Raw genomic sequence first — 27,532 nt, 5'->3', positions numbered from 1 at the left:
TAAAGAGTATTTTAAAGATGTGTACATTTCTCATCAACAGTATTTTTTTCATGGTTCCTTGAGGGGACAATTTTTAATAGGTTGAGGTCAATTTCAATAAAAATAAAGTAATTCCAATACAGTATTTGTATTTAAACAGAGCGTGATCCAGTGATGATTAACAGTGCTCATTTTTATGTGCAGTTTGCCCCAGGGGCAGATTTGGAAAGAGCTGCGGTGGAATCTGCTCCTGCACCAACAATGGGACGTGCAATCCCATCGACGGGTCCTGTCAGTGCTACCCTGGCTGGATCGGCAGTGACTGCTCGCAGCGTAAGTGGCACATCACCTTTTTACCTAAAACATATTTATTTTGAGCAGATTGATGTTCTTCATTCATCATTTCCTTTTCAAACAAGGAAATAAAAAAATTCCTGAAACACACTTACAGTACATCGAATCACAATGTGAACATCAAGATGGTTTATGAGTGCCACCTGTTGGTGATCTCTTGACAGTGCAAAGATAAAACCACATCATTTGGCAAGGTCCTACTTCATAACTAAGTTACAGCTGAAATCCTTACTTGTCTTACATCTCAGACAGACATTTAAATGTAGCATGTGAAATACATGTGACAAATACTGTAAATAGATATTTGTACTAAATTGTAATATAATCTATTTATGCAATTTATTTATTTATGCAGAAAAGTTGCCTTTAAAGAAATGTTTTTTCTTTTTCAAAAAAGCAAACGTGCATTTTTAGGTTAGGGACATGCATGTACATATGCTGGTAATGTCAACAGTAAAATATAATGAATAGTGTACTATGTCCAAGTCACGCTGTGTGTCCAAATGAAGTGTTTCCTTTGTTTTCCAGCCTGTCCACCAGGACAGTGGGGGCCCAACTGCATCCACACTTGCAACTGTCACAACGGAGCCTACTGCAGTGCTTACGATGGGGAGTGCAAATGTACGCCTGGCTGGACTGGCCTTTACTGCACACAGCGTAAGTTAGGGCAACACCCAGTAAGCGACTTTGTTCTGCAGTTAGTTCTACGAAGCTGCTCATCCCTACATGTGTGATTTTAATGCCTCAAAACAGTCAGCTTACTTTGAACCTGGTCATGTCTCGTCATTTGGTTCTGTCACAGGTCACAGCGTCAGTGTATTTCTCTAACCAAGCACTGTCCTGTGTCACTTGTGCTGATGCCGACTGAATTCCTCTGTTTAAAAATAGAATCATGCATAGATAAGAAAATGCAGATGATAGCATTATGGTTTATTTATTTATTTATTTTTTAATCAATGCCCTGTCCCTATCATTACAGGCTGCCCTCTGGGTTATTATGGGAAAGATTGTGCTCTGATATGTCAGTGTCAGAATGGAGCCGACTGCGACCACATAACTGGACAATGTACCTGCCGCACAGGATTCATGGGGAAATACTGTGAACAAAGTAAGTAATAAGCCCAACTACATAAAACCATAATATAGTATCAGTATAACTTTAGAATTATCATGTAAAATTGCAAAATAAGAACACAATTATAAAGTAATATTGTGGTGTTAGACAGAATTATTTACAATACAGTATTATGGTTTGACCAGCAAGGGATTTTAACAATACCTTTGGTGCCCCCTGTTGGCTAACTTTAAAATTCCCTTTGTTTTATAAAACTACACACTGTACATAATATGTTTTGTACTATGAACTTAATTTCGTAGTAGGGTTAAGCAAATATTACAGCAAAGCGCCTCCATTTTTTGATGATCCTTTATAATCTACACTTTTAGATATATTTATTTTATTATTTTTTTCATTAACATTATGCTAAGTAACAGATAATTATAATAAATTGTATTTTTAGTTCTTGGTATACTTTGGTCATCGTTTTGTATTGTACATTGCAAATCATATATATATATATAATTTTTTTTTTTTTTTTACCAGAATGCCCTGCGGGCACGTATGGCTACGGCTGTCGACAGGTGTGTGACTGTCTGAACAACTCCACTTGCGATCACATCACTGGAACCTGTTACTGCAGCCCGGGCTGGAAGGGGCCAAGGTGTGATCAAGGTAAAACACTGTGACACTGTGTCAATGTATTGTGTTGTTATGCCTTTTTTTCCTGGCTTGTATTCTTTTTTTTTTTTTGCGTTTTCTCATCTGTCCTAATCTGTCTGAATATCTGTTGTGGCTGCACAAATCTATTCCAAACAACACTTTTGTGTTACTTGCCCTTGGTTGCTACATTACCGTCATTAAAGGAATATAGAGTACTTTTTTGTTTAAAACCAATTGCAAGTATATTGGTTATATATGATTTAGAAATTCTTGCTGTTGATAAAATGAATATATTATATTATCAGTTCATTACTGTCATTAGAAACGTTTTGAGTTTAACTGCAATGTGTTGTGGGTAGAAGTTATAAAGGTTTCTGACCCTCTTTTCTGTCCGCCTCCCACCAGCTGGGGTGATAATAGTAGGAAACCTAAACAGCCTGAGTCGGACGAGCACAGCAGTACCGGCAGACGTGCACCAAATTGGAGCAATCGCAGGGATCATTGTCCTGGTGTTCATCGTCCTCTTCCTCCTGGCCCTCTTCATTATCTACCGGAAGAAGCAGAAAGGCAAGGAGAACACAATGCCTGCAGTCACTTACACACCCGCCGTGAGGGTGATGAACGCAGACTGCACCGTCGCAGGTACACCAACAAAACGAATCCTGACAATCTCATTTACAGTGCAGCCCTGTAGTGCTTAACACTGCTTACAGTCGCTGTCCCTGGCTCTGTAAATGTCTCTGCAATGTCTTATTCTGCAGAACTGCAATTGATATCTTTATACCTAAAAGCAGTTCAACATTTACTTAATTTAAAAAAAAAAAGGCTATATAATGGTTGTATATAAATAACGACAACTTTTAGTCTACATATTTTGTTGAATTCATCTCCAGTTGCTCCTGGCTCAATGTAATGAATGGATTATATTTCTGATTCTTTCAACATTACCTTAACTTTTTTTTTTTTTTAAATCCCACAAATTCATTTTCTGTGACCTGATATGTCTCAAGGATGGACATAAGACTCCTATTGCATAGCAGTATCACCCATTCCAGGTTTTACTACAAACTTGATTGGCCACGGTGTATAGATAATAAGCTCAGGTGTGTCTTAGCAAAGTCTTATTTCCATCCCTGTGTCTGCAGAATTGTCATTTCTAACACTGGGGGATCCAATCCGCACCACCACTGAAAATAACCGATTTCCTCTTCTTATACTGCAGGACAGTCGGGGCGCTGACTGGCTTTTTTTATTTGTATGTGCTTTCAGACACCATTCCGCAAACTAATGGAGGCAATCCCAACAGTAACTACTTCTCTAACCCAAGCTATCACACACTGACCCAGTGCATTCATCCACCACATATCAACAACATGGAGAGGGTTACGTGTGGCAAGGTAGGAGATTTCACTGTGACATGGACGCATGCAGGGATGCCGTGTGGTCTCTGCTTCCATTCAATATGAAGTCCCAGATGCTTTGATATTACTGCTCTGTTTGGTTGCACTGTGAGGAATAATTTTTAAAGCTCCCATGGTTCTTCCCGGTTAATTTACAGCGGGGCCCCATGCAGCTAAACATTTGTGAAAAGGGTACTAAAGCTAATTAAGGATAGCAAAGTCGTTTAGTTAATAGCAAAGTGGCCTAGTTAATACATATTTAATGTTTTAAAAAAATGAATAAATAAATAACTGTCAGTGATTTGATTACAGTAAGTTAATATACCCAGTGATTTATTTTTTTTTTATTTTTTAACAGACAAAAAACAACCAGCTTTTTGTAAACCTTAAAAATGTGGACCATAGAAAGAGACCCCCGATGATGGATTACACAGGAACACTACCGGCTGACTGGAAACAGGGAGGCTACTTTAATGAACTTGGTAAGTTTCTTCAAATTAGTTTGGGGACTGCAAACAATGCATTCCTTGGGAGTGGACAGATAAAGAAACCTTCAAGTGCTTCAGCAAACCAGAGTTCATGTTGAGTCTGTCTTTTCTAGGGGCCTTTGGTGTTGACAGAAGCTACATGGGTAAATCTCTTAAAGGTAAGATAATGTACCTGAACAAAAATGCAGCATTTAACTTGTACAGCTCATTTGGGTGGGATTCTTAGGGGTAACATTACTTACCCTGTATTAGAAAGGTGTTTTCTATTTCCTTAGCAATGGTCTTAACAACCATGGCAGGAACCTGTTTATGTGCAAAATGACAAGATGACTGCGTGTGTTACAGAGGGGCTGCATGTATTGAAAATGAAATAAGTTTGTTATTGATTTTATCATAAAGACAATGACTCGAGTCGAGTCACGTCTTTTGAGCAGGGAGTCGAGTCGAGTCTTTGCTTGCAGGGACTCGAGTCAAGCCGAGTCATATGATATCAAGTTGAGTCACGAATAATTGCGACTTGATGTCGAGTCGAGTCATTGACTCGAGTCATTACAACTCTGCTATAAGCCCTTGCTCGGTTATATTATATTTACCTTTCTCTTAGATCTGGTGAAGGGCTCCACCTATAACTCCAGCTCCTGCTCACTGAACAGCACAGAGAACCCGTATGCAACCATAAAGGACCCCCCGATGTTGATGCCAAAGAACACAGAGTGTGGCTACGTGGAGATGAAGTCACCCGCACGGAGAGATCCCCCCTATGCTGAAATTGGAAATTCGGCCTCCACCAACAAGAACGTCTATGAAGTTGGTAAGTGCTAGTGAAAGAAGATGTTTATTATACAGGGTGCTTGATTAACAACGCACCACATGAAAAAAGCATGTTAAAACTGAGCTCCACCATTGACCTAGCACATGGTAACATTTTACAAAAGTATGTTCTACATTATGTTTCATGGCATTTTAACACATCCAAATGGTCTTTTTCAATAGCAGTTTTCTCTATTCCTATTTTCCAATTAAAAATACATTGTATGGGATCCCGAGTGGCGCATCCAGTAAAAGCACTCGCTAGAGTGCAGGATGCGCTCTATAGCCTGGACGTCGCCGGTTCGAGTCCAGGCTATTCCACAGCCGACCGTGGATGGGAGCTCCGAGGGGGCGGCGCTCAATTGGCCAAGCGTCGTCCCGGGGGAGGGAGGGTTAGGTCGGCCAGGGTGTCCTCGGCTCACCGCGCACCAGCGACCCCTGTAGTCTGGCCGGGCGCCTGCGGGCTTGCCTGTAAACTGCCCAGAGCTGCGTTGTCCTCTGAGGCGGCTGCACGGTGAGTCTGCAGAGTGTAAAGAAGCGGGCGGGATTGTGTTCATCTTCGCCCCTCCCGAGTCAGCGCAGGGGTGGTAGCGGTGAGCTGAGCCTAAAAATAACTGGGCATTTCAAATTGGGGAGAAAATAATAAAAAAACTGATTGGCAACAACTAAATTTTTTAAAAAAAAATACATTGTATGAGAGCTAAAGAAAGAGTTATGAGACAATATGAAGGTAATAATAATGATGCTGATGAAGATGATGTCATGTCACCACAAAAGCTGGTAAAGCTGTTATATTTTGTCACTTCAGAACCTACAGTCAGTGTCGTCCATGGACAATACAGCAACGGTGGGTCTTTTGTCCAGGATCTGTATGATCTTCCAAAGAACAGTCACATTCCGTGCCACTACGATTTACTCCCAGTACGGGATAGTCCTTCCTTGCCAAGGAAGGACCTCAGCAAAGATTGAACCCAGCCAACACTGGGGAGGTCAGAGACAGCAATAGCGCCATAGTGACCCATGGCTCAGTGGACCCACTGAAGACCTGTCATCCACTGACCTGCACACCGGCAGTTTATGTCTTCTGTAGATTATTATTATTATTATTATTTGTATTATTATTTTTATTGTTATCGTTGTTGTAATTACCGTTGCATTTTCAAGAAGAACATGACACAAGTTTCAGAATTCAGCATACATTTCCAAGAATGCCACACCAAGGACACCCTTTCTCAGAACATTCCTGCACTGCCGTTAGCCAGAGGGCAAAACTAAAGAATTAAACAGAATTCCAGAACACCAATGTAAATTAGTAGATTGTTAAAGCATACATTTGAAATGCTAGTTAATGGTTGTTTTTTTTTTTGTAAGGATGGAAGATTTGACAGGAATTACCCAGTGAATCTCTTTAGAGGGGTGATTTGATGATATTAAGAATCTTTATAAAAATGTTTAAACTGGAAATTCCTGTATAAGCTCAATTGAAATCGTTCCAATGCATATCAGTAGTTTTTTCAACAGCAAACAAATAAAACACTGATTTATTTTTGTAATGATGAAGCAGACATATACTAGGCAATAAGAGGAATACCCAGAACAGACTTTCATTATTATTATTATTATTTGTTTATTTAGCAGACGCCTTTATCCAAGGCGACTTACAGAGACTAGGGTGTGTGAACTATGCATCAGCTGCAGAGTCACTTACAACAACGTCTCACCCGAAAGACGGAGCACAAGGAGGTTAAGTGACTTGCTCAGGGTCACACAATGAGTCAGTGGCTGAGCCGGGATTTGAACCGGGGACCTTCTGGTTACAAGCCCTTTTCTTTAACCACTGGACCACACAGCCTCCATTACTTGTTTTAGTGTGACTGAGAGTGCAGCTGATACAGTTTTATTAAACAAGAGGTACATATAACAAGTACTGTACTGCAGCCTTCTGTTTTTCTTTTACCCAGTGCAGCATTTTTGTTACTTTTGCTAAATCCACTGCAATCCTCCTTTGCTTACTTGTTATCAAAGAGAACTTTTCTAAATGCACACATAGTTATAATATGCTTAAGCTGGCCTTTTGCATTGCAAAAAAAAAAAAAAAAAAAAAATTAAAAATGATAAAAAAAATAAATAAAAGATTTTTTTATACACACTGCTAGAATTGTCTGTATCGTGAAATGCCTTTTTTTAATATAAGCTTTTCTGTACTGCTTTGGTTTTCTTTGTTATTACTCAAAAGAGCATTTTCATTTATACAAACCTTTATGTTTTATATAGGCAAAGGCAAGTCTCAAACTATTCTGAGCCAGATTGTATTATGATGTTGTATAAAAGACGATGTATATAGCTGTAAATCACTTTAGAAATGATTGAGCAGTGATGCTTGTTGACAATGTGTACTGTACAGAAATACCATTGTGTAATAAAATCAACTTAAGCAGTATTTTTTTTTTTCCTGTGGTTTTTTAAGAACTAATTATGGAATATATATATATATATATATATATATATATATATATATATATATATATATATATATATATATACACATAATAAGTTCTTAAAAAATGTATTATATATATTCATTCTCCTATGTTGTAAATCAGATATGATTTAATGTGAACAAGTATATGATGTGTCTATCAGAAATTTAAACAATGTAGATTTAGTTTAAGTTGATCTTTTTTAATTTGTGTTGTCAATGGTGAACAGGTTTATTTATCTGTTAAAGCACTGAGTTTGGTTCTGGTGCTTTATTTAGATCTATAATAGCTAGACTCACTCAATACAACTGCACTTACAGTATAGAAATGAGTGCTTTGGCTTTCAACTACCACATATGAGCTTGACACCAAGCAAACATCTGAATATGTATAACCTGAAAACAGCACCCACACATGGACAGTCATTGTTATTTCTTTTCGTCCCAATGTGTATGTACTGTATCAAATGAGATTACAATTTGTCATTTTATTCACTGAAATTTCCAAAAGAAAAACTGAAGACAGTGTTATTATTACCTTTTACTACCATTGTTAAACATGAAATTGCTTTAGTTTTCTGTAGATCATTTGCAACAAGCTTTCCAATAAAAAAAATATTAAAGTATAATTATATTATTATATGTTTTATTTTATTTTATTTTGTGGGACAAGGGGGTCGATTCAATTGAACTGAAGGGCAACTCCGTTCCTGAAGGGCTATTCTACATAAAGTTGAACGGGTATGATTAGATAATTAAAGGCTTTAGAACCTAAACAAATGGTTAATTGGTTAATTAATTGATCAAAGCTGAACTGGAAGGGCCAGAGTTGCCCATGTCTGAAACAGTGGCAGATCTAAACACAGACGTTGTATAAATATTAATAATAGCACCAATAAGCATACAAAAAACTATTTATAACTAAAGATGACATGAAGTTGAAATTTAAACTGATGAAACTGTCTTGTATGGTACATTACAAGAGAATGGCACATGAGGCATATAAATGATTAACTATTTAAAAGGTTAGTCACAACAAAATTAATTCAAATATCTATTGTTTTCTAATACGATAACCCATTGTTCATTCTAACTAAGACAACAAAAACGTTCTACTGTTTGTGTTAAGTGTTTGTGTTATGTAAAACTATGATCAAAAGTTTAGTATCACGTACAATTTTAGGATTGAGACACAATTTTAAAAAATGTGTGCCGGAAGCCATACTAGTAGTACAGTATTTTATGTTAGATTTCAAATCCACTGTTTCATTATTTTGTTTATAGAATTGTACATTTCATTCTTCATATCTTAGAGAAAAATCACTGCATACTGGTACACATGAGCTGCGATCAGTTTTAAACATTTATGCGTTACCGTACTTATATTTGGACAGCTTCGTTCTTGATTTAGCAGTTTAGTAATAATTCAGATTTGTGTTACAATCCCATTTACTTCTAGGTTTTGTCAAGTTGTTTACAAATTCTGTATTTTTGGCCATAGCCTCCCATTATAGGCAACTGTTTGCATGCAAGGTTATATTTTTTTCATTATGTTTCTTTCAAAAATGTTAGCATGCTTAGATAAAAAGTGAGTTGAAACACACACACACACACACACACACACACACACACACACACACACACACACACATACTATGGGGAACTAATACAATGTGGTAGAATTTTGAAAATGGATTTAAGTGTCCAATTGGTTTATCACTTCAGATGTACTGTACATAACCTTCCTCAAAATTGTTGTGTTCAATTAATGGAGTTTCCAGTCTCCACTTTCACCTATGAATATTGCTGAATATTTTAATATCCAGTGTTACTCTGTGTTTTTGTTATCTTTGTTTTATTTGACTTAATAAATAATCAATTAAAATAGAAAAGAAACATAACTTTTTTGTTGTTGTTGTTAGTGTCTGGTTCAGGGGCGCTGGAACTAGGGGTGCTGGGGGTGCAGCAGATTTGCATAGCTTAGACTATATACAGGGGTTACAGTTTTGTTTAATGGCGTTCAGCACCCCCACAATAAAAATGGTTCCAGCGCTGGTCTGGTTAGTAATTTTAGTAAATCGCGATTAGTTATGTACACGAGTTGAATCCAAGACTTTGCTATTCCCGTATAACTTAATAAATTTATGTGAGTTAGTTCTTATGAAGATAATTTTGTGCTAAATCTTTTTTTTTTTTGCACGCTTAATCTGTAGCAAAACCCTCCCCACCATATACAGAGATCTCAAATTCTGAAAACTGCGATGCGTGAGAGTATCTGAATAATAAATAAGTGATGTCACAGCTAATATAACCGTCCATATCCTAGTAATTTATTTAAACATTCAAAATAAAGACCGCTATGGTGGGGCTGGGAGAGAGAGAGGTACTGCGTGAGATTTTATGAAGTGAGCGTGTGAGAGTGAGACAAGATCCTATACGTGTGTTTCGACCCAATCGTGAGACTTCAGGTGTATGTGTAAGTACTATTGCCAGACGCTTCAGCCCACCCCAAAGGGAGAAGTCAAACTACGCCCATGGTCTAATTCCATTCCCTGCATATGCGACTGGGGTAGTTTTGTCAACGCCCCGTATGTTTAAATTCGTGTTTTGAATTTAAAAAAAAAACAAAAACGTATACATACATAGACTAATACAGACTGCTGATGTTCAAACAGCGCATGCAGAAATACAAACGGTGCATTGGCACGCATTAATATTGATCTGCAAGGTTTATCCGTACCGGTAATACATTTAGTATACTCAGCCTGTCACCACGCTGGTAAGACGTGGCATTCCCCGACGTCACTAAACCGGGGCCATTTTGAACCGGAAACTCCGGTGTGTGTTTAGGACTCGAGTCGGGATTCCCCCCTACACAAAACATTATATTTCAGCTGCATACCACGACAAGAAAGAGGTAGGGAAAGATTCGCTCCTCTTCGTTCCACAGCTGTCAGGAATTCGGTGAGAGACACGTATTATCAATTTGCATGGAAGTAATCGCGGGTACAGATAGGAACCTATGCAATTAATTAACTCGCCAATCCTTGTTTTACAAAACTAAACAACAAAAGTGTATGACTGAAGCTTGGTTAAATGGCATAGCTGTTCTGTTGATGTTACTATTGTGGGAGCAATACTCAATTACCATACCAACAACACGAATTGCATACAGTAACACAGTATATTGTTATTACGTTTTCAGATTTTCATGGAGCAGTACCTTCATCGTTATGTTTACATTTTTATTTCTGTGGTATGGTATAAGAAAACGTTTATTTTGTACAAGTAATCGGTCTCAACACAAGAGTTAAGACCGATTATTTGTGCAGCGAAATACATCCCCTTATTTATTTGTGTATATATTTCAGTATGCATGGACCTTTACACACATTGGTAATGCAAGTTCATGTATTGGTGTATATCAGAAATATTCAACCTGTAGTACCTGTACTGTATTTTGTGAGTTTAGCGTTCAGAAGGCTGGGAGACGTGGCAAAATATGTCACTCGGACGTCCGCTACAACCGGCTTCTGCTGCGCAGGCGCACGAGATAGACGCAGAAGAAAAAGTTTCTTAGATTGAGAAGATTTATCAAAGTATTTGTACAAGTAAAGTAAAACTGAACATATTACAGAATAAGTAACAAATAACTTCAGTGCTCACTTGTATGTTATAGTAACTGTTTTGTTTTAGGCTTCAAATTTCATTTATTTGTAAATATTGAGAAATCTGTCACAGTGTTTTTAAAACATAAACTTGTGCAGTAAGTTTCCATAGGCCTCAAAAACAGTGTATATTTTATTTATATCTTTGGTGGGGCTGTTGGACAGTAATGACCTTACCTTACTTAGATTTCTATTGTTTGCTCACTTTAATTGATATTCGTACTTCCGTGACTTATCTAAATTGCCTCAGAAAAAAAAATCCACCTAGCAGATTAGCTTTGTATTTGCCGCATGAAATCTAAGATGTCAACTGCAAATTACAAACATTATCCAGGGTATCCTGCTTGCATGTTAACATGTATCCTTTCGAAGTTTCATCCGTTCTTGTATTTTGAACTGATGAGTCTTTTCAAGCACAGGAACACGAGCTTGTTTTTTTCTGTGTAAACTGAAGGGTGACGGCATTTTTGCTGGTTTTCTGTGTGCAAGCTGACTGTTTTTGATCAAAGAGCTGTTTGACTGACTTGCTGCGGGATGTGGCGAGAACTGAATGCAGGGAAGTCCTACCAGACCCATGCTCCTTTAGAAATAAACATTAAAGGCTCACATTAGAAAGTGACAGATCCACAGAACAGTGTGATTCTGTCTGATGAAAATTGTCTTTAAAATGGGCTGTTCTAAATGGATGTAAAGTTGTTTGAGGGTCTCTAAGCTTAGGGTCTTTACCCAAAACGAGTTTGCTGGCCAAAAAACAATTGCATTTGCAAACTGTAAAGGGGTATGTGTGTGCCTAGCCTATATTTTGCAAAAGCAGCAGGAAAGATAAGGTGCTACCTTCATAATTCAGAGGGATCTGTACAGCATTGAGACATTTATAGAATGCAAAATAAAAGCAATTGAATGTTGTTTTTTTATTTTGTTGCAGTGTGTTCCGACAGAGAAAAATGATGGAAGAAAGTGGAATTGAGACAACTCCCCCAAGCACTCCTCCACCTCCCCCGAGTGCTGCAGCAGCAGGTAGCCCTGCCCCAGTGTCGCTAGGTAAGCACTGGAGCAGGATTTGAGTCATTCAGCACAGTTTAATTACATGCACTAAATCATCCACACTGTTTACAGACACTGTTTTATTTGATCTTGATTTTGCCAGTTATTGAAACCAAGGTGGATGTCAGCTTGTAGAACCAGATAAAAAAACAAAAAAAAACTCTTCAAATGAATCTGTTGTCATAGGACCTGGTTGGGTGAGCTGCAGTTTCCTTACCAGACTTACCAGTCACTTGGTTCCTGTAAGACAGCATCATGAAGACTGCTTTTCTTGATAAATAATTATTTGTAATTATTTGATTCGTCAAACCCATGTCTCGTTCTAGGGCAGAGGCCCTTCCAGTTCAGGTCCTTGTTCCGACCATGTTCTGTTCTTGTAAATGTTTAATAGAAGACTTCAGACCTCAGTGTTCAGTTTCACGCTGATGTTTGCTGAAGTCTTTTATCTGTAAACCTGCATTGTTCCCTCTGAATCCTCCCCAAAGGCATACACAGGAAATCTGTTTCAGTGATTGGCTTAATGTAAATATAGGGTACCATAAAGAACTACTTTAACAAAAAAAAAAATGCATTGGTATGTCCTGCACAAATCCCGTGCCCAGGGCATGTCTGAGCTGTTTTTTCTGACTCGCCACTTCACTGAACATCACAGTTTGCTAACCTCACACCAAAGGCCAGTGTGCAGCGGCGGGTACATTAAGTAGAGGATACTAGAGGAGTTAGTTTAAAAGGGAAATACCAGACAACAGTGCTGAGCTATATTCTGTTGGTCTCAACATTCTGCAGAATTCTTTTTTTAATTATTAAATGAGTCTACCGAAGAAACTGACAATTTTTCTAAGGTCTGTAATTAAGCAATAGAATCAGAAGAAGAGGGCTTTACCGTCAGCTACAGCTCTTATTTTTCAATTGGGATTTGCGTGCAGGGTTGTGTATTTGTGTAAGTTTCAGTATTTAAGTTACCTTTTAGGTACTAAAGTTTATTGGCAAAAAAAAAAAATAATTAAAAATATCTAGTAGTGTTGTCTGCATGTGTTGTTGCTGATCATGTTGTTTGTTCAGTAACTTGTTCACAGTGTGCTGATAAAGTTTATTCAAAGCCTCCTTCCTGGCTTTGTTAGTCCAAGAGAGCACTGTCCTGTGTTGTTACTGTGATAGGCTGAAATAACGTTGCTGAAAGTAAACACTTCAACATTCAAACCGGAGGCTAGTTGTTATTGTGGTTACTGTATTGTACTTTATTTCCTATACAAAATTTAAATAGATAGATTGAACGTATCGGACTGTGAGGAAGCAGACTTGATGTACAGTGACAGACAACATGTAGAGTGCATGTACTAGAACAGAGATTTTCTTTCATCACGCAAAAAAGGTAAAATACATGGTGACTGTATTTACATATTTTTTCCGGCAGATTGATTTGCAACAGTGATTAAGCATAGTTTGAACAAGATAACATTCAAGGTCCTTTAACAGAGATTAAGGACCTCATATTGACCAATCAGGTTAAAGGAAATCTCAGATCCATTTTCTGATGTTCTATTTGAGTGCATAGCACATTAATTTGTAGCACATTAATTTCTAATACACAATGCTGTGTACATAGCCAGTTTGGAGTACAGAATGCTGTGCTCCTCCACCAGTTTAACAAATCAAGGGAAGTAATGTTAAAACTTTACAATGCATTAGTAAGACCTCATCTAGATTTTGTGTTCAGTTCTGGTCACCCCGCTACAAAAAGGATATTGCTGCTCTAGAAAGAGTGCAAAGAAGAGCGACCAGAATTATTCCTGGTTTAAAAGGCATGTCATATGCAGACAGGCTAAAATAATTGAATCTATTCAGTCTTGAACAAAGAAGACTACGTGGCGATCTGATTCTAGCATTTAAAATTCTAAAAGGTATTAACAATGTCGACCCAGGGGACACAAATGGAGATTGGGGCATTCAAAACAGAAAATAGGAGGAACTTTTTTACACAGAGAATTGTGAGAGTCTGGAACCAACTCCCCAGTAATAGTGTTGAAGCTGACACCCTGGGATCCTTCAAGAAGCTGCTTGATGAGATTCTGGGATCAATAAGCTACTAACATCCAAACGAGCAAGATGGGCCAAATGGCCTCCTCTTGTTTGTAACCTTTCTTATGTTCTTATTTTATTTTCCAATAGTGGCCTTCAGTGTTGTATACTGCTGCACTTCATCATCCTTCTAGCCTTTCATCACCGTGTACATTCTCCCATTAATCAAAGTCATAAAAATGCTTGACGGAATGACACCAAAAACTGTAGCATATTGGGGGCAATGTTTTCACACCTGTAGCTCTCACCTCGCTGTTCTAGTTTCTCATGCAGCTCGTGATTAGTCTCCTGAATTTAATTGTCAGATATGTAGTGCTGAACCTTTGTTTCTGCCATTTGAATCACAGTTTTAGACAACTGTGCTGCAAGGACAGATTGTTTTACGTATTTCACCAAAAGACTACCTGAACCGATCCTGAATGTATGCTGTACAAATTACACCCTACCCGACACTTGTAGTTTGGTCCTGTCCAGTTGCAAGGGTCTACTCTTTAAGCTTACCCAATTTGTAAATGAAAGTGCATGGCCATCAATCAACCTAAGCAGGGACTGGTATTTATGGCATGTACCTTAGAATAGAGTAAACGTTATTTCAATGGGCATTAGACATAGACTAGTTGTCCAGACAATCACTAGACCGATGAAGACACTAACTAGCTGAAATGTTTGTCAACTTGTCTGAATTTCAAACATTTAATCTTGTCATGCAAACACTGCATGGCAATGTTAAACTTAATGAGTCCAAAGGTACACGTACTCCCTTTTAAATGTGAATAACTTCAGTCTCTGACACTTCCAAAGGGTTTGTATTCACTTTAAAGCAACTTTGTACGGGTCAGAAAAATCAGAGTTATGCAAACTATAGTATTCTTCTTTTGTTTCACATCTCGATGACCCTTTCCCTTTATATTTGTGTGTTTGGTAAAACCCCTATTTCTGTATCATAATTTGTATTGGTGATGCATTGCTGACATTGATATTTTCTGAATCGATGTTTTGTTTTCTCTTTTATTTCAGCCATATCCAGTCCTTTGTCTCTCCCCAACACATCCGGCATGTCTTTCCCAGCCCAAGGCTTTTCGACAACCATGGCTCCTGCCTCCACCTCACTCCCTCCTATCAGACCTTCTGCACCTCCTCCATCGGGCAGCGCTCAGGGTTCCATGATGTCTGCCTCTCCTTTCCCTCCTCCTGGGGCCTCAATCCCTGGTATACCCTTTGCGAGTCCACTGGCTGCATCAGTCCCAGGTGTCCCCTTCTCTAGCCCCATGGCCGCCTACTCCTCTCCCTCCATCCCTCCCAGTGGCGCTCCTCCTCTGGGTCCTGTCATGTCTGCACCTCCTGTTGGTCCTCCCACTACAGGCTTTTCGATGAACGCTCACTATGACATCACTCGGGGTCACGCGGGGAGAACTCCACAGACACCTCTTATGCCATCATTCTCCACCCCACAGCCTGTCACAGGTGATAGTTTGTTTTTCTCTTCAATCTTCAATGTAAAGTAGTCAGAATGTTTTTTTTTTTTTGTAGGCTGTCAAAGGTTGATAACTGGCAACCTAAGGAGCAGCGGGTAACTTGTAGATGTTTTCTCTAGCTTCGTTTTTTTTAATTACATTTTAAACCATTTCATTTTCACCCCTTTCCTCATTTTATTGTGTTGTTGAATTCACCATTGTTTTGGTTCAAGTCAAACCCTACTCTTCTTTCTGGTCAATAAAGTGTACAGCTGCAACAGTTACATGCAGCAGCTTAACAATCTTCCTCTGGTTTGTACAGCAGGGAGTGACTTCCCATCCCCACTGCAGTGAAGTAAGGAAGAAAGTTAATTTTTAAGCAACAAAAAAAAGGCATTTAAAGTAGATAGTGTAACATGATTTTGGAGGCGGGGATATGGTACTAAAGGATTTTTTTAGGGCTAGCTAGTTAGTTTTTGAGACTTTGCATGTCACCTTGCTCTGTTATGTATAATGTATAATTTAATTATACATTGATTGATAATGCACATTTTTTTTTTATATATATCTATGTCGTGTTCATCGTTTCTATTGGATGGTAATCTTAAAAATGTAATGGCATAATGCCACATGATGAGCATGTTTTTTCTCTAGTTTTGGAATAGAAACATTATATTGATTGTCTACTTGTTTAAGTTTTTGCATGATGTTATTTCTATGAAGTTTTGTTGTCTTGAGTTAAATTGTGAAGAGTGTTTTGTGCAGGGCCCTTCTCTAAAAGCGCTGTTCCTTCTTGCCTGCAGCAGTGATGTCAAACCCCATGGTTCAGCAGCCTGCTATGTCTGTCGGTGTTGGAGCTGAATCTCCTATCACCTTCCCAGATAATCATGAAGATCCGAGGATGGGCATGGAGGACAGTGGCAATGCAGGAGGCATATGGGGCTTTATAAAGGTGAGCTTCTGTGAGGTAACCTGCAAGAAGGAATGTGTTAAAGAAGTGTTGTTTAATAGCAATCACCTGATCTGAAATGTTGACAACATACAGAGAATGGCTGTATCCTCTAAATCAGAGGTATTTTATTGGTACACAGAGCACTGTTTGCAATATACAACTGAGTGTGATATTTTAATGTGAGGGTAGAGCTCTTGAGTGTTCAAGAGCTGACAACATACGTCGATTTATGTTTGACCTGGAGAGGGGCAGTAACTCTTGGCAAGTGTATTAGCTTCTGGCCTCATCAGTCAAGTGCTGTGTGATGGGGGAGCAATTTTTATGAACCAAGCTGACACTACAAAAGTCAGTGGTAACACAACAGTGCATTTATCTGATGCGCTACTGAGTGAATGAATTAAAGCTCACTAGCAACAGGCACACATAGTGTGAATTACACAGCATTCCTGAAACGATCCACAAGGTGGTGCTGCACAAAAAGAATTTTAACTGAAAACAAAAAGAATGTCCAACTGTTCATTAAGTTATTATCTGTATGATTGACTTGTACACCAAGAATATGAACATGGGTAAATGTTAAAAAATACTGCTCTATTATTGGTCACTAAATAATAAATGAACAGAATTAGAATATGCTTAACGTTTTGTCAGCTCAGTGGTTTAAAATATTTTCGATAAAAGGAACATACTATTGAAGCTGTAGTTTTTTTAAATGCTTTTTTTTTTTTTAAGATGTAAGAAAAGTTGTGCCCGTCTTGATCCTGCTTTGGCACCAACAGCCCCTCTTTATAGAAACTGTCACTTCTTTAGTTTATTTCACGTCATTTGAAAAAGAAAAATAGCTCTAGCTTGCATTGGGAATTTAGGTGACTGTAAATATCTTTTAATCAGTTTCAGGAGCTGTAAAACCACGCAGAACTTTATTAAAGTCATATTTCAGTCAGAAGAGACTTGCTTTTCTATTTTATCATCTTGATTTAATTAAACAAGCATTATGTCTAGGTAGCCTTCATCATTTTTTTTTTTTTTTAATCAAAAATTGCCTTAAAAAGGCAATCAGTATTCAGTATAAACCTATCAAAAACTCACCACAAGACTTTAACCTTGTGGTGTGTAGCACCAACATAGGGGTCAGTAAAAGTCTGTATTGTGTACAATACATTATAATACATTATACCCCAGCTGTGAAATTGTCATCAGATGAATGTGATATTGTTTTTCTATTCTGGGCTTGTGCCATGCAACTTAGGGTCAAACAAACAATAACTACAAATCATCTTCACGTTTACCTCCTTTTAGTATATAATATGTGCATTTTTTGGCGTAGATTTAGAAAACAGCTGTGAAACTGATCTGATGTGTTTCTGCTTGATGCTTTTAGGGTGTTGCTGGAAACCCAATGGTAAAATCCGTTTTTGATAAAACCAAACATTCTGTGGAGTCGATGATCACCACTTTGGATCCTGGAATGGCTCCGTATATCAGTAAGTAAAAATAGTGTATCGCAATGTATTTTATGATACTTCCTGAAGTAACAACCTCTCGAACAGTTAAGTGTCTTTACTACTGGAGCTAAATTTTCAATTTCCAGTGTGTCCCCCGTGTACCTGTTTCCTGTGCTAGCCATGTAACTCCCTTTCATCATTAATCAGTACACAACTTGGTGCAGTGGTTGCAGGTTTTGCAGATTTATGACCTGTGGTTGATTTGTTGTTGCTTGGATCTGGATAGATGATTTATTGGAAAGTACTGTGGGTAAAGGGACAACTAAAATGCCTGAAAGTGAAGAGAGATCTTGGTAAAACGGATTTACTTTGCAGACTGCCTGACCTACAATAGGTTTAAGAATTGAAAGATTTGGGGATCCCCCCCCCCCCAGGTGGGAAATAATAATAAAAAAAAACAGACTTGAGATCGGTAGATCTACATACTGATTTTAATTAAAGTACCTATACAAACATCCATACTCTATGTACATATATGTGCCACACTTTTACCTATATTTATTTCAGATGTATTTAATGTAATTTATGTTCCTCTTCCATGAAGAAATTATCATGTCCCTGTCAGGGTTCTGCCCAGGCCTTTTCAGCCAGACGGTGACTGTCGCCGCCTGGCTGAAAAAAACCTGATCCGCCCGTTTTGCAGATGCTACTGTGGCTTAAACAATAAGATTGATTGCACTTCTAGATGACCACTTGCGCGTTCCTGGGTGGAAAAAAAAAGTCTTGGAACCACATGACGGCTGTGTTACATCTTGACACAACAGGGGTGGGTTTTCTGTGTTAAGCACTTCGAGAGGCTAAAACATTAAAATGATATCATAAAAATATGTACCCAGCTGATTGTGAGAGATATTGGGGGTTCATGTATAGAAGCTGTACACCTTTAAGAAGAAAGGCATGGTGGGATATCAGCAGAACACTTGTCAGCTGACATACAAATGCTTAAGTGCAGAGGTGCTGGATTATTACACTCTGGTTTTATGCAACAGTTATGATGATGACCAAACATGTGTGAGTACAGTTGTGTAACAAAAAAAAAAAAAAAAAAAAGTTAAAATTAATAGTTAGTTGCATTAAAAAAAAAATGTAGAACAGTGAAAAACAAAAAGACATGCATTAACAAAATGCCCTGAAAACTTAACATAAAGAAAATGAAGCAGTAAGCTCAACAATTAAGCTAAAACTCTGATAAACCTACATTATCTTTCCTCAGTCAAATCGTAGAGTGCCAAAATAAGCACGGTAATTTACCATCATAAAAAACAGTAATGAAAAAGAAAATGTAGAACAAAAAAAAGAGCAACCAGATATGTCAACAAAAGACAACACATTATTCAAATTCTTTGTCGTATTATATATTTAAGGTAAGGCATGTTTATTTTTCTGTTAAATGCTCTTGGCTATAATGTTCTGCCGCCCGGCTGTACAGAATTCCTGGGGAGAACCCTGCCTCTGTTTTCATGCTTTTGTAATTGTTCCTTTCAGAATCTGGTGGAGATCTGGACATTGTTGTGACTTCGAATAAGGAAGTGAAAGTTGCTGCTGTTCGAGATGCTTTCCAAGAAGTGTTTGGGCTGGCAATGGTTATAGGAGAAGCTGGTCAGTCCAATATTGCATCCCAGCCTGTGGGTTACGCAGCAGGACTGAAGGTGAGTGGCTTATAGATGTTTCTCACTCTTCTTCTTTAGACGAGAAAGTCGTTTCCTTTTGGAAAGGTGCAAAAAGGTCTCAATGACCTAGGTGGTTACAAAGCTGGCCATGTTAGCATAGCATCAGATGGACAATAAGTGAAAGACTATGTGGCACATGTGGATATTAGATTGTTAATTGTAATGCATCTGCTGGCATACCTCTTGCTAACCCCGAAACAGGGTAGAAGTATTCAGCTAGGGCAACACAATTTTGATTTCTTAACTTGGTATTTTATATTTTCCTTGCAGGGTGCCCAGGAACGGATAGACAGTCTGCGTCGAGCTGGGGTGATCCATGAAAAGCAGGCAGCAGTCTCAGTAGAGAACTTTATTGCTGAGCTGTCTCCTGACAAGTAAGAAGCACTTTTCTTTTATCTTCACCTGTAACTTTGGCTAACAAAGTTGATCGATATCTTCCTGCCACAAAAAACAGAAAAGAAACGGTGTTCAAAGTGTTTTTATTCCTTTTGATCCTTTTAATATTGTTCTTTTAGGGCGGGACATTCCAAAGTGATCCTGTTTGTTTGTTTTGTTTTTTATCGACCTGTCTGCTTTTGTGCTCAAATGATCCTTACTACCCTTAAAGGAGATACAGCCAAAAAATACATTCATTGCAGTGTTTTCCTTGGGATTCTCTTATATTTTTGTTTATGAAAGGACTAAACATTGAATACCTTGTTGACCATTTGAGATGTAATATGACTGCCAAGATAATGCGAAGATTTGACATTCCAGAACTATATTCTATAATTCTCTAGGTCACGTTGGGTATCATTGGGTGTTGTTGACATCAACCTCTTATTTAATATGGCTATCGTGGCTCTTGTGACTTCTGTTTAGTCTTGTCTTCACATTTAGTACACAGCTCAATATAATTTTCGCAGGTCAATTTCCATATCAGTGAGTTTTTCCAATATCTATTTTACATAACTTTTACAAGCGATTTGATGCTGCACAGTTGGAAACAACAAGGAACTTATACAAGCCATTTACTGTATTTTGTATGTATGTGTTCTTACACTTCAAATTATGCATTCTGTGAATTGCATGCTGTATCGTTTAGAACATATAAATGAACCTCTTAGTATTTTTCATGTATGCATTTGTGTGTGTGGGTGGAGGTGGTTGACTGTTGAGAGACAGAAATTCCTTTGTTGTGAGCTCAACTGCTGTTCTACACACACCACAAAAAAAAATCTTAAACTTCTACATTTTTGCATTTTAATCAGTCTTGTCAACACTACCTTAAAAGAAAGTATGTTTTAACACAAATTGCTTAACTGTTTTTGATCACTGATTTACAAGTTTACTGCATATTCATGAACATTACATAACATGTCAGAAATGTGCTTTGAAATTAGATCAACATATTTGCTAGTGCTGTGCTTGACAGAAATAGGAATTGGTTATATTTTTGAGTATTTACAGTACCCCTGTAGTTTAAATCTTGTATTTTGTTATTGTTACAGGTGGTTTGATATTGGCTGCTTGATTCTTGAAGACCCAACCCATGGCATTCATATTGAAAGCTTTACACAAGCCACACCAGTGCCTTTAGAATATGTTCAGCAGGTCAGTGTTTATTCAGAAGATAATTAATACTCCCCATGGATTCAACGGTCATAGTATGTTTAACCACTTGACTGCCACTGGATGTACCAGGTATGTCCTCCTTGAGTAATGCAAAAGGATTGGATTTTCTACTTTTCCCTTTAATTAACCTTGATTTGGTTTATTTAATTTGTAAATGGACTGGTAATTGTTGAAGGGATTCGCCTATGTGTTGCATTCATTTCTGTGGTAGTTCTCTCCTGTCAGTTCGACACTAGCATTGCACTGCTTGCTTCCGTATGGGCAGGGATTTTGAAAGTAAATATTCTCCGATAAGTTTTTCAAGGAATGGGATGGATTAAAAAGTCATATATAACATGATGCCACTACATGGCATAGTAAATACAACCACAAGTATTATATCTATAATCGTTTATTTTGTAAGAAAGTGAATTCCTGTGCAGTCATGGGTTTCCTCTCTCATTATTTTCATTGGTTGAACTAGCTGCATGTGCCATTTCTAAGAAATTTGATTGACAGATGACTTTACCAATAAAGTTGTGAACAATGAGAGATGTGTAGCAAAACTAACAACAATCAGGACTGTAGCTACTCTCTTAAAACGGGGTAAAAGTTTCCGTTAAAATGTGTGTGCTTTTATTCAGTGTGCTTTTGGTCATGGCATCCTGAAGTAATTTGTATCCACAGCAGATCATACTGGTACACATGGCCTTACTTTGTTTACTGGAAGCAAGCGACTTGAACTGACAGGAAATAATAACAGTGATTAACTTCATGAAATGGTGTAACGTTTAGCCCAAGGGAAAAATAATATAACCAGTGGCTGTCAAGGGGTTAAGAAGCAAAGTAACCTATTTTTAAAGGTATTTACCTAGAGTGTGACTGATGTATCATTGGAGCTGCAGTGGTGTGCTGTGTTCATTTCATAAAGGGTTACCAAATATGCATTACTTTATCTTTGCTACATCCTGTGTGGTATATATTATGGGTTTACATTTTTCTAAATAATCCCAGTGAGAGGTCAGATAATTCACCAGAAACCTGAGATACCGCTGTATTTTCTAATGGAAATATGAGGTAGGAGGTAATGTTAGGCTACATACATACACACTGCAGTTGGCTCGACAACCGTATTTACAAACGGCAGTCGCTGTGGTTGTTTGTTTTACACACACCTTTCATTACTGAAGTGACTGACTCCCTGTTTAAACAAACCACTGAACTCGGGCCATCATTACATGCCATGTGACAACATGGAGGCTGTGTTTTTGTTTATGCTTTTGGAAGAAAGTACAGTACGTAATCGATAGAGAGCTCGTCAACCACAGCTATGCTCGCACCAGCGGAGAAGCCGTTTGGATTTTTCTGCACTACTAAATACAGTGGAGATGATCTGCAGTACCATGACGGTAGATTGAAACATTTGGGCGATCTTCCCAAGAGTATATATCTGCAGAACGAAGGTTCCCACAGCATAGCTCACACAGGGTAGTGCTGCGTGTGCAACTCATAATTTACGTCATGCTTCATTCACCCTCAACATCGCTACCATGTGACGATAAACAGGGTATGGGAGGGGGAGAACACTGACTGAACATAGTGATTATCTTGTGAGAATTAATTGGTGATCCACGGCCAATACCCCACAAACCTTGGGTTTAGGGCTAGGTTATTGTTATGAAATTGTTATAGTACGTAAATTCATCGCCCTTATCATGTGCTCGGCTGTAGCACATAATGATGATGTCTATTACGAGTTGCGCACGCAGCACTACCCTGTGTGAGCTACCCTGTGAGACCTATGCTGCGGGAGCCTTCATTCTGCAGCAATACCCCTCTCAATCTTCCGACCAGAAGGCTGGTGGGAACGACTTGAGTGGTTTCCAAATGACTGGATTAAAAATGTACGCATGTCTAAGGAGTCGTATATGCGTCTTTGTCATTTACTGAGACATTTCCTGGAGTGCCAAAACACACAGATGAGACGTTCGGTATCGGTGGAAAAACGAGTTGTGGTCACACTGTGGCGTTTGGGGATACGAATTGTCCCATATTGTTTTTATTTAAGTTGCAAAACCAAAAATACATTTTTTTTTTTTCTTACAACAGAATATTATAGAACTGTACTTTGATTAAATAAAAAAAAAAAATTGGCCATGTTTATCACACGGAAATGTCTGATAAACAATGACATCATTAGTTGCACAGAAATCCACTGAGCACCAACTGCAGTTGTGTTAGTGCAGTTATAATACACACACACAGTTAGTGCGCATTAACTAACCGAACTGAATTAATAACCGCACTCGATACTTGCTCTGAAAAGGATTAACTAGTGCTGTTGTTGCTGCCCTTTGTAACTGAACTGTGTGTGTATACAAACCGTATTAACAGCAAAAGATGAACTTACAACCGCATTTAGCCTGTGTGTGTACTTAGCCTAAGAGAATCCATAAGAAAACCCAATTCTTCATTTTGGGTCATGGTTAAGAATTTTACCGTCTATTCTTCCTGTACAAGATGTCTTAGAATTTGAATGGCTGTTTGCATCTTAGCTTCTGCTTATAACCACATTACATTATGAATACAAACTAAATGGTAATTTGTTTTAAATGTTCCTTACAGGCCGAGACTCTAACACCAGTAGACTACAGCTTAAGGTGGTCGGGTCTCATGGTGACAGTGGGAGAGGTGATGGAGAGGAACTTGCCTCATGTCAGCAAGACTGACTGGCATGTCATGTTCACTGGCATGTCTCGAAGACAGATGATCTACAGTGCGGCTAAAGCTTTAGCAGGAATGTATAAACAGCGACTGCCACCCAGGACCGTTTAATGCAACACAAAAACACCATTTTAGCCAATGGTTTCTAAAGGACTACAACTATTCACACATCCAGGTGTGTGCTTCATTTTTATGTCCTATGAAGATATATAGTTGGCAAACAAAATATAACTGTAAATTTGTATTTTTTTTTTTTTAAATTATAAGATTTAGTGAAAGCTCCTGTAACTAAACATTCCAGTTTGTAAGGTGTTCAAGTTTAAAACATAACATCTAAGTAAATGTGTTTTGTAAACGGCTGAAACCTCGACATCTGTAGCAGATGGAAGATGTTTTGAAAGTGATTTTAATATGGGACAAAGGAAATCGGAACGGAAATGCAGAATTTTGCTATTTTTAAAAAATATATTCTAAGCAGTGAAACCTTGAAGGATTGTTTGATTGATCTCAGTGGGATATGGGCCCTTTTCAGATTTTCCTCTAAGCTCTTATGCCATGCTTGTTACAGAGGTGTCTGTCCTGAGTAGTAAAAGGTCACTGAATAGGAGGTGTACAGTTTATCAGAATCCAGGCTTAAAATTGGCACCTGCCTCCCCAATATTTGGTCCTACAGCCAACAGAAGTCAGTTCTGACGTAATTAAAGCATGACATGACATTTATAATAATAATTTTAAAAATAGGCTTTACAATTACCTCATTAGCCATGCCTAAGTCTTTGGCCCATAGGTTACATCTGGTTAAAGATGCAACTAAATAAGATCTTATCAATTCAATTTAATGTGTGAACTCAAAATTGACATCTGTCTGCTATAGGACCTAGTAGGTGATGCTAATGTTGAGCCTTGAGAAATGTGTGTTGAGAGAAGCTGGATCTAGGAGTGAAGCTTAAATTCTTACCATTGACTCAGATAAAGTCCTGTTCAGAATGATTGAGTGCAGGAGGATTTTAAAGGAGGTTTCTTGATACATGCATTAAAGGTTTTTTTCTGTTTTTTTTTTTTACTATTGACATTATAGATGGCCTCATTTATTGTAATCTATGAAAAATCATTTTTAAACTATCTTCTTTTTTGCTAACTTTTGTTCTCTAAAAGATATACAACAATGGATTTATATCTAAATTGATCTTTGTTCGCCAAAGTCATATATATATTCTATATAAGTAACGTAACGGCTTTAAAACTTGACTGTAGTGTAAATAAACCATACACAGTATGCAAAAAAAAAAAAAAACTTTGATTCCAGTCATCAGAAAATCTCCAGCCACATGATATGTGAATAAAAACAAATGAATCACAGGAATATTGTAAATGAAGAATTGGAACAGTATATTTGTATAATACAATAACATTCATAATTTAGGAAGATTTGACAAGTTTGATGCTAAAAACCCAATAAGGGGCACTTTGATTGTTCATAATTTCCTGGGGTTTGTGAAATCTGTTACACACCTTGGTGATCCATTGTGCTATCTTGCTTATAGCCGGTTGGTTTCAAAGTATTACTATTCATTTCCGCTGTGTTTATTTATGTTTACATTGAAATAATGTAGTTTGACATACCCTTATGTTCAAATACCTCTTTCCATAATATAAAGAGAACTAGCATTATGACAAGATCTTTAGGATTCAAACAAAAAATAACACCAGGTCTGCAGTGTCCTGAATGACCAGATGATCCGCTTTCTTGTATGAAAACGCAGTTTGGTGTTTTGATGTGAAGAGTCAGCATCAAAACAGCCCGAGCTGCTTAAAGGCTGTATAATGCAAATGTGCCTCCAGCTTTTATTAGTAGTCCCTATTCTCTGCATGTCACTTGCCCTGTCAAAAATGACATTGATCTTTTAATAATGCTTTCCTTTTTTTTTTTTTTTTTGCATTAATCCACTGAAAACTAAAATAATTTATCCCAGAGTGACCACAGAAAAACTAGAGCTGTGAATGACCTCAGGGCTGCCAATTATGTTAGTGTGAAAGTAAAAAAGTAAAAGAGTGTTAGTTTGCTGTTGAAATTTGCATATATACCTGAGAGAGATTTCAGCATTTTATGTTTTGGACAAATGGCAGCATTTTAGCCGACGGTTATATTGTTATTTGTTTATTATTTGGGATAAAGGATTAACAACTATAAAACCGCCTTTTTACAAACCAAGATTTGTAAATAAATAACATTTTTGGCAAATAAAACATTGTTGGCATTTCTCCTAAAGTGGATGCTGGGTACAAGTTGTACAACTAATGTGGCAGGTTTTAGTGTGCGGCTTTACCTTTTTGATGACAGGCATGAACATATACTGTACTGTGTAAAGATTCTCAGCCCTTTGTGTCTCACAATTGTTCTAATGTGTAAATCGGATGAATCAGATACATCACAAGGAACACTGTATAATATTCTAAATATATTTATATACTGTTCTCTATATTCAGTTTAGTATTTTATAAAACCAACAGATACAGTACATTTATTATCCTTTTAAAACATGCTTTAAATATGTGCCACTGATGTTCAGGAGACTAAATTCATTTATTTACTACTTTTACTGTGTTGTGTCATTTATTTATAGAAGATTATTGAACAATTATCATCTGAATATCCGACTGTGTACCAATGCTTATTTTTTAAATATCTAACCACATGACGTGAATAAAAACAAATGAATCACAGGAATATTGTAAATGAAGAATTGGAACAATACATTTGTATAATGCAATAACATTCAGGAAGATTTGACAAGTTTGATGCTAATAAACCCAATGAGGGGCACTTTGATTGTTCAAAATTGCCTGGGGTTTGTGAAATCTGTCACACACATTGGTGATCCATTGTGCTATCTTGCTTATAGCTGGTTGGTTTCAAAGTATTAATATTCATTCTGTGCTGTGTTTATTTATGTTTACATTGAAATAATGTAGTTTGACATACCCTTATGTTCAAATACCTCTTTCCATAATATAAAGAAAACTAGCATTATGACAAGATCTTTAGGATTCAAACAAAAAATAACACCAGGTCTGCAGTGTCCTGAATGACCAGATGATCCGCTTTCTTGTATGAAAACGCAGTTTGGTGTTTTGATGTTAAGAGTCAGCATCAAAACAGCCCGAGCTGCTTAAAGGCTGTATAATGCAAATGTGCCTCAGCTTTTATTAGTAGTCCCTAGTCTCTGCATGTCACTTGCCCTGTCAAACATTACATGGATCTTTAATAACCTCTTTTCTGATTAATAGAATTCGAAACTGGATCGTACTTTAGGTACCCTGATGCATATTTAAGCTGACCCCTCTTCATGTGGCTTCAATTGGAAAAACAAGCCTGACTATATAACGCTGATAAGAATATCAAATTAAGCAGCATCCACATGCAGTAGCTGTCCTACTCTGAAATTCCCAGCATTTTAAACAAAAGATTCTGCATAAGAACCCCACACATCCCACCCCATACTGGAAACAGACCTGTATTCCCCTTTTTAGACATACATAGTGTACGTTTTCTTTAGGGACTTCTTTTAGTCATGATTTCAACTGTTATTGCCTTGATGTGATGAATGGAATC

The 27,532-nt window shown here is 37.7% G+C and overlaps 2 protein-coding genes across 5 annotated transcripts in view; both read left to right on the top strand.

The window, feature by feature from the left end:
- LOC117409645 (multiple epidermal growth factor-like domains protein 10) overlaps positions 1 to 7,191 on the top strand; it is a 64,728-nt gene extending 57,537 nt beyond the window's left edge. Inside the window, exons 16-25 of the mRNA XM_058992406.1 lie at positions 184 to 312; positions 862 to 990; positions 1,313 to 1,441; positions 1,937 to 2,065; positions 2,459 to 2,695; positions 3,323 to 3,450; positions 3,812 to 3,935; positions 4,055 to 4,099; positions 4,546 to 4,752; positions 5,560 to 7,191. Coding sequence (XP_058848389.1) covers positions 184 to 312; positions 862 to 990; positions 1,313 to 1,441; positions 1,937 to 2,065; positions 2,459 to 2,695; positions 3,323 to 3,450; positions 3,812 to 3,935; positions 4,055 to 4,099; positions 4,546 to 4,752; positions 5,560 to 5,720 — 1,418 coding nt within the window. The 3' untranslated portion in view covers positions 5,721 to 7,191. The remainder of the gene's footprint in view (positions 1 to 183; positions 313 to 861; positions 991 to 1,312; positions 1,442 to 1,936; positions 2,066 to 2,458; positions 2,696 to 3,322; positions 3,451 to 3,811; positions 3,936 to 4,054; positions 4,100 to 4,545; positions 4,753 to 5,559) is intronic.
- A 2,791-nt stretch (positions 7,192 to 9,982) lies between these two features.
- LOC117963470 (protein PRRC1-like) lies at positions 9,983 to 26,513 on the top strand. Of its 4 annotated transcripts, none has more exons than XM_034903669.2 (9): positions 9,983 to 10,147; positions 11,824 to 11,939; positions 15,039 to 15,485; positions 16,279 to 16,427; positions 17,809 to 17,911; positions 19,418 to 19,581; positions 19,873 to 19,976; positions 21,093 to 21,195; positions 23,821 to 26,513. In XM_034903669.2, exons 2-9 carry the CDS (start codon positions 11,843 to 11,845, stop codon positions 24,028 to 24,030), a joined length of 1,377 nt encoding a protein of 458 aa, XP_034759560.2. In that variant the 5' UTR covers positions 9,983 to 10,147; positions 11,824 to 11,842; the 3' UTR covers positions 24,031 to 26,513. The 4 variants fall into 4 exon arrangements, with proteins under 4 accessions (XP_034759560.2, XP_034759577.2, XP_034759556.2 ...); XM_034903686.2 differs by having other exon boundaries at positions 9,983 to 10,194; positions 16,282 to 16,427; XM_034903665.2 differs by having other exon boundaries at positions 9,984 to 10,194.
- The last annotated feature ends 1,019 nt before the right edge of the window (positions 26,514 to 27,532 follow it).

This window comes from Acipenser ruthenus, chromosome 2 (assembly GCF_902713425.1).
Source record: "Acipenser ruthenus chromosome 2, fAciRut3.2 maternal haplotype, whole genome shotgun sequence".
Lineage (NCBI taxonomy): Eukaryota > Metazoa > Chordata > Actinopteri > Acipenseriformes > Acipenseridae > Acipenser > Acipenser ruthenus.
The sequence above is the reverse complement of the archived record's forward strand: the minus strand, read 5'-3'. Positions and strand labels throughout refer to the sequence as shown.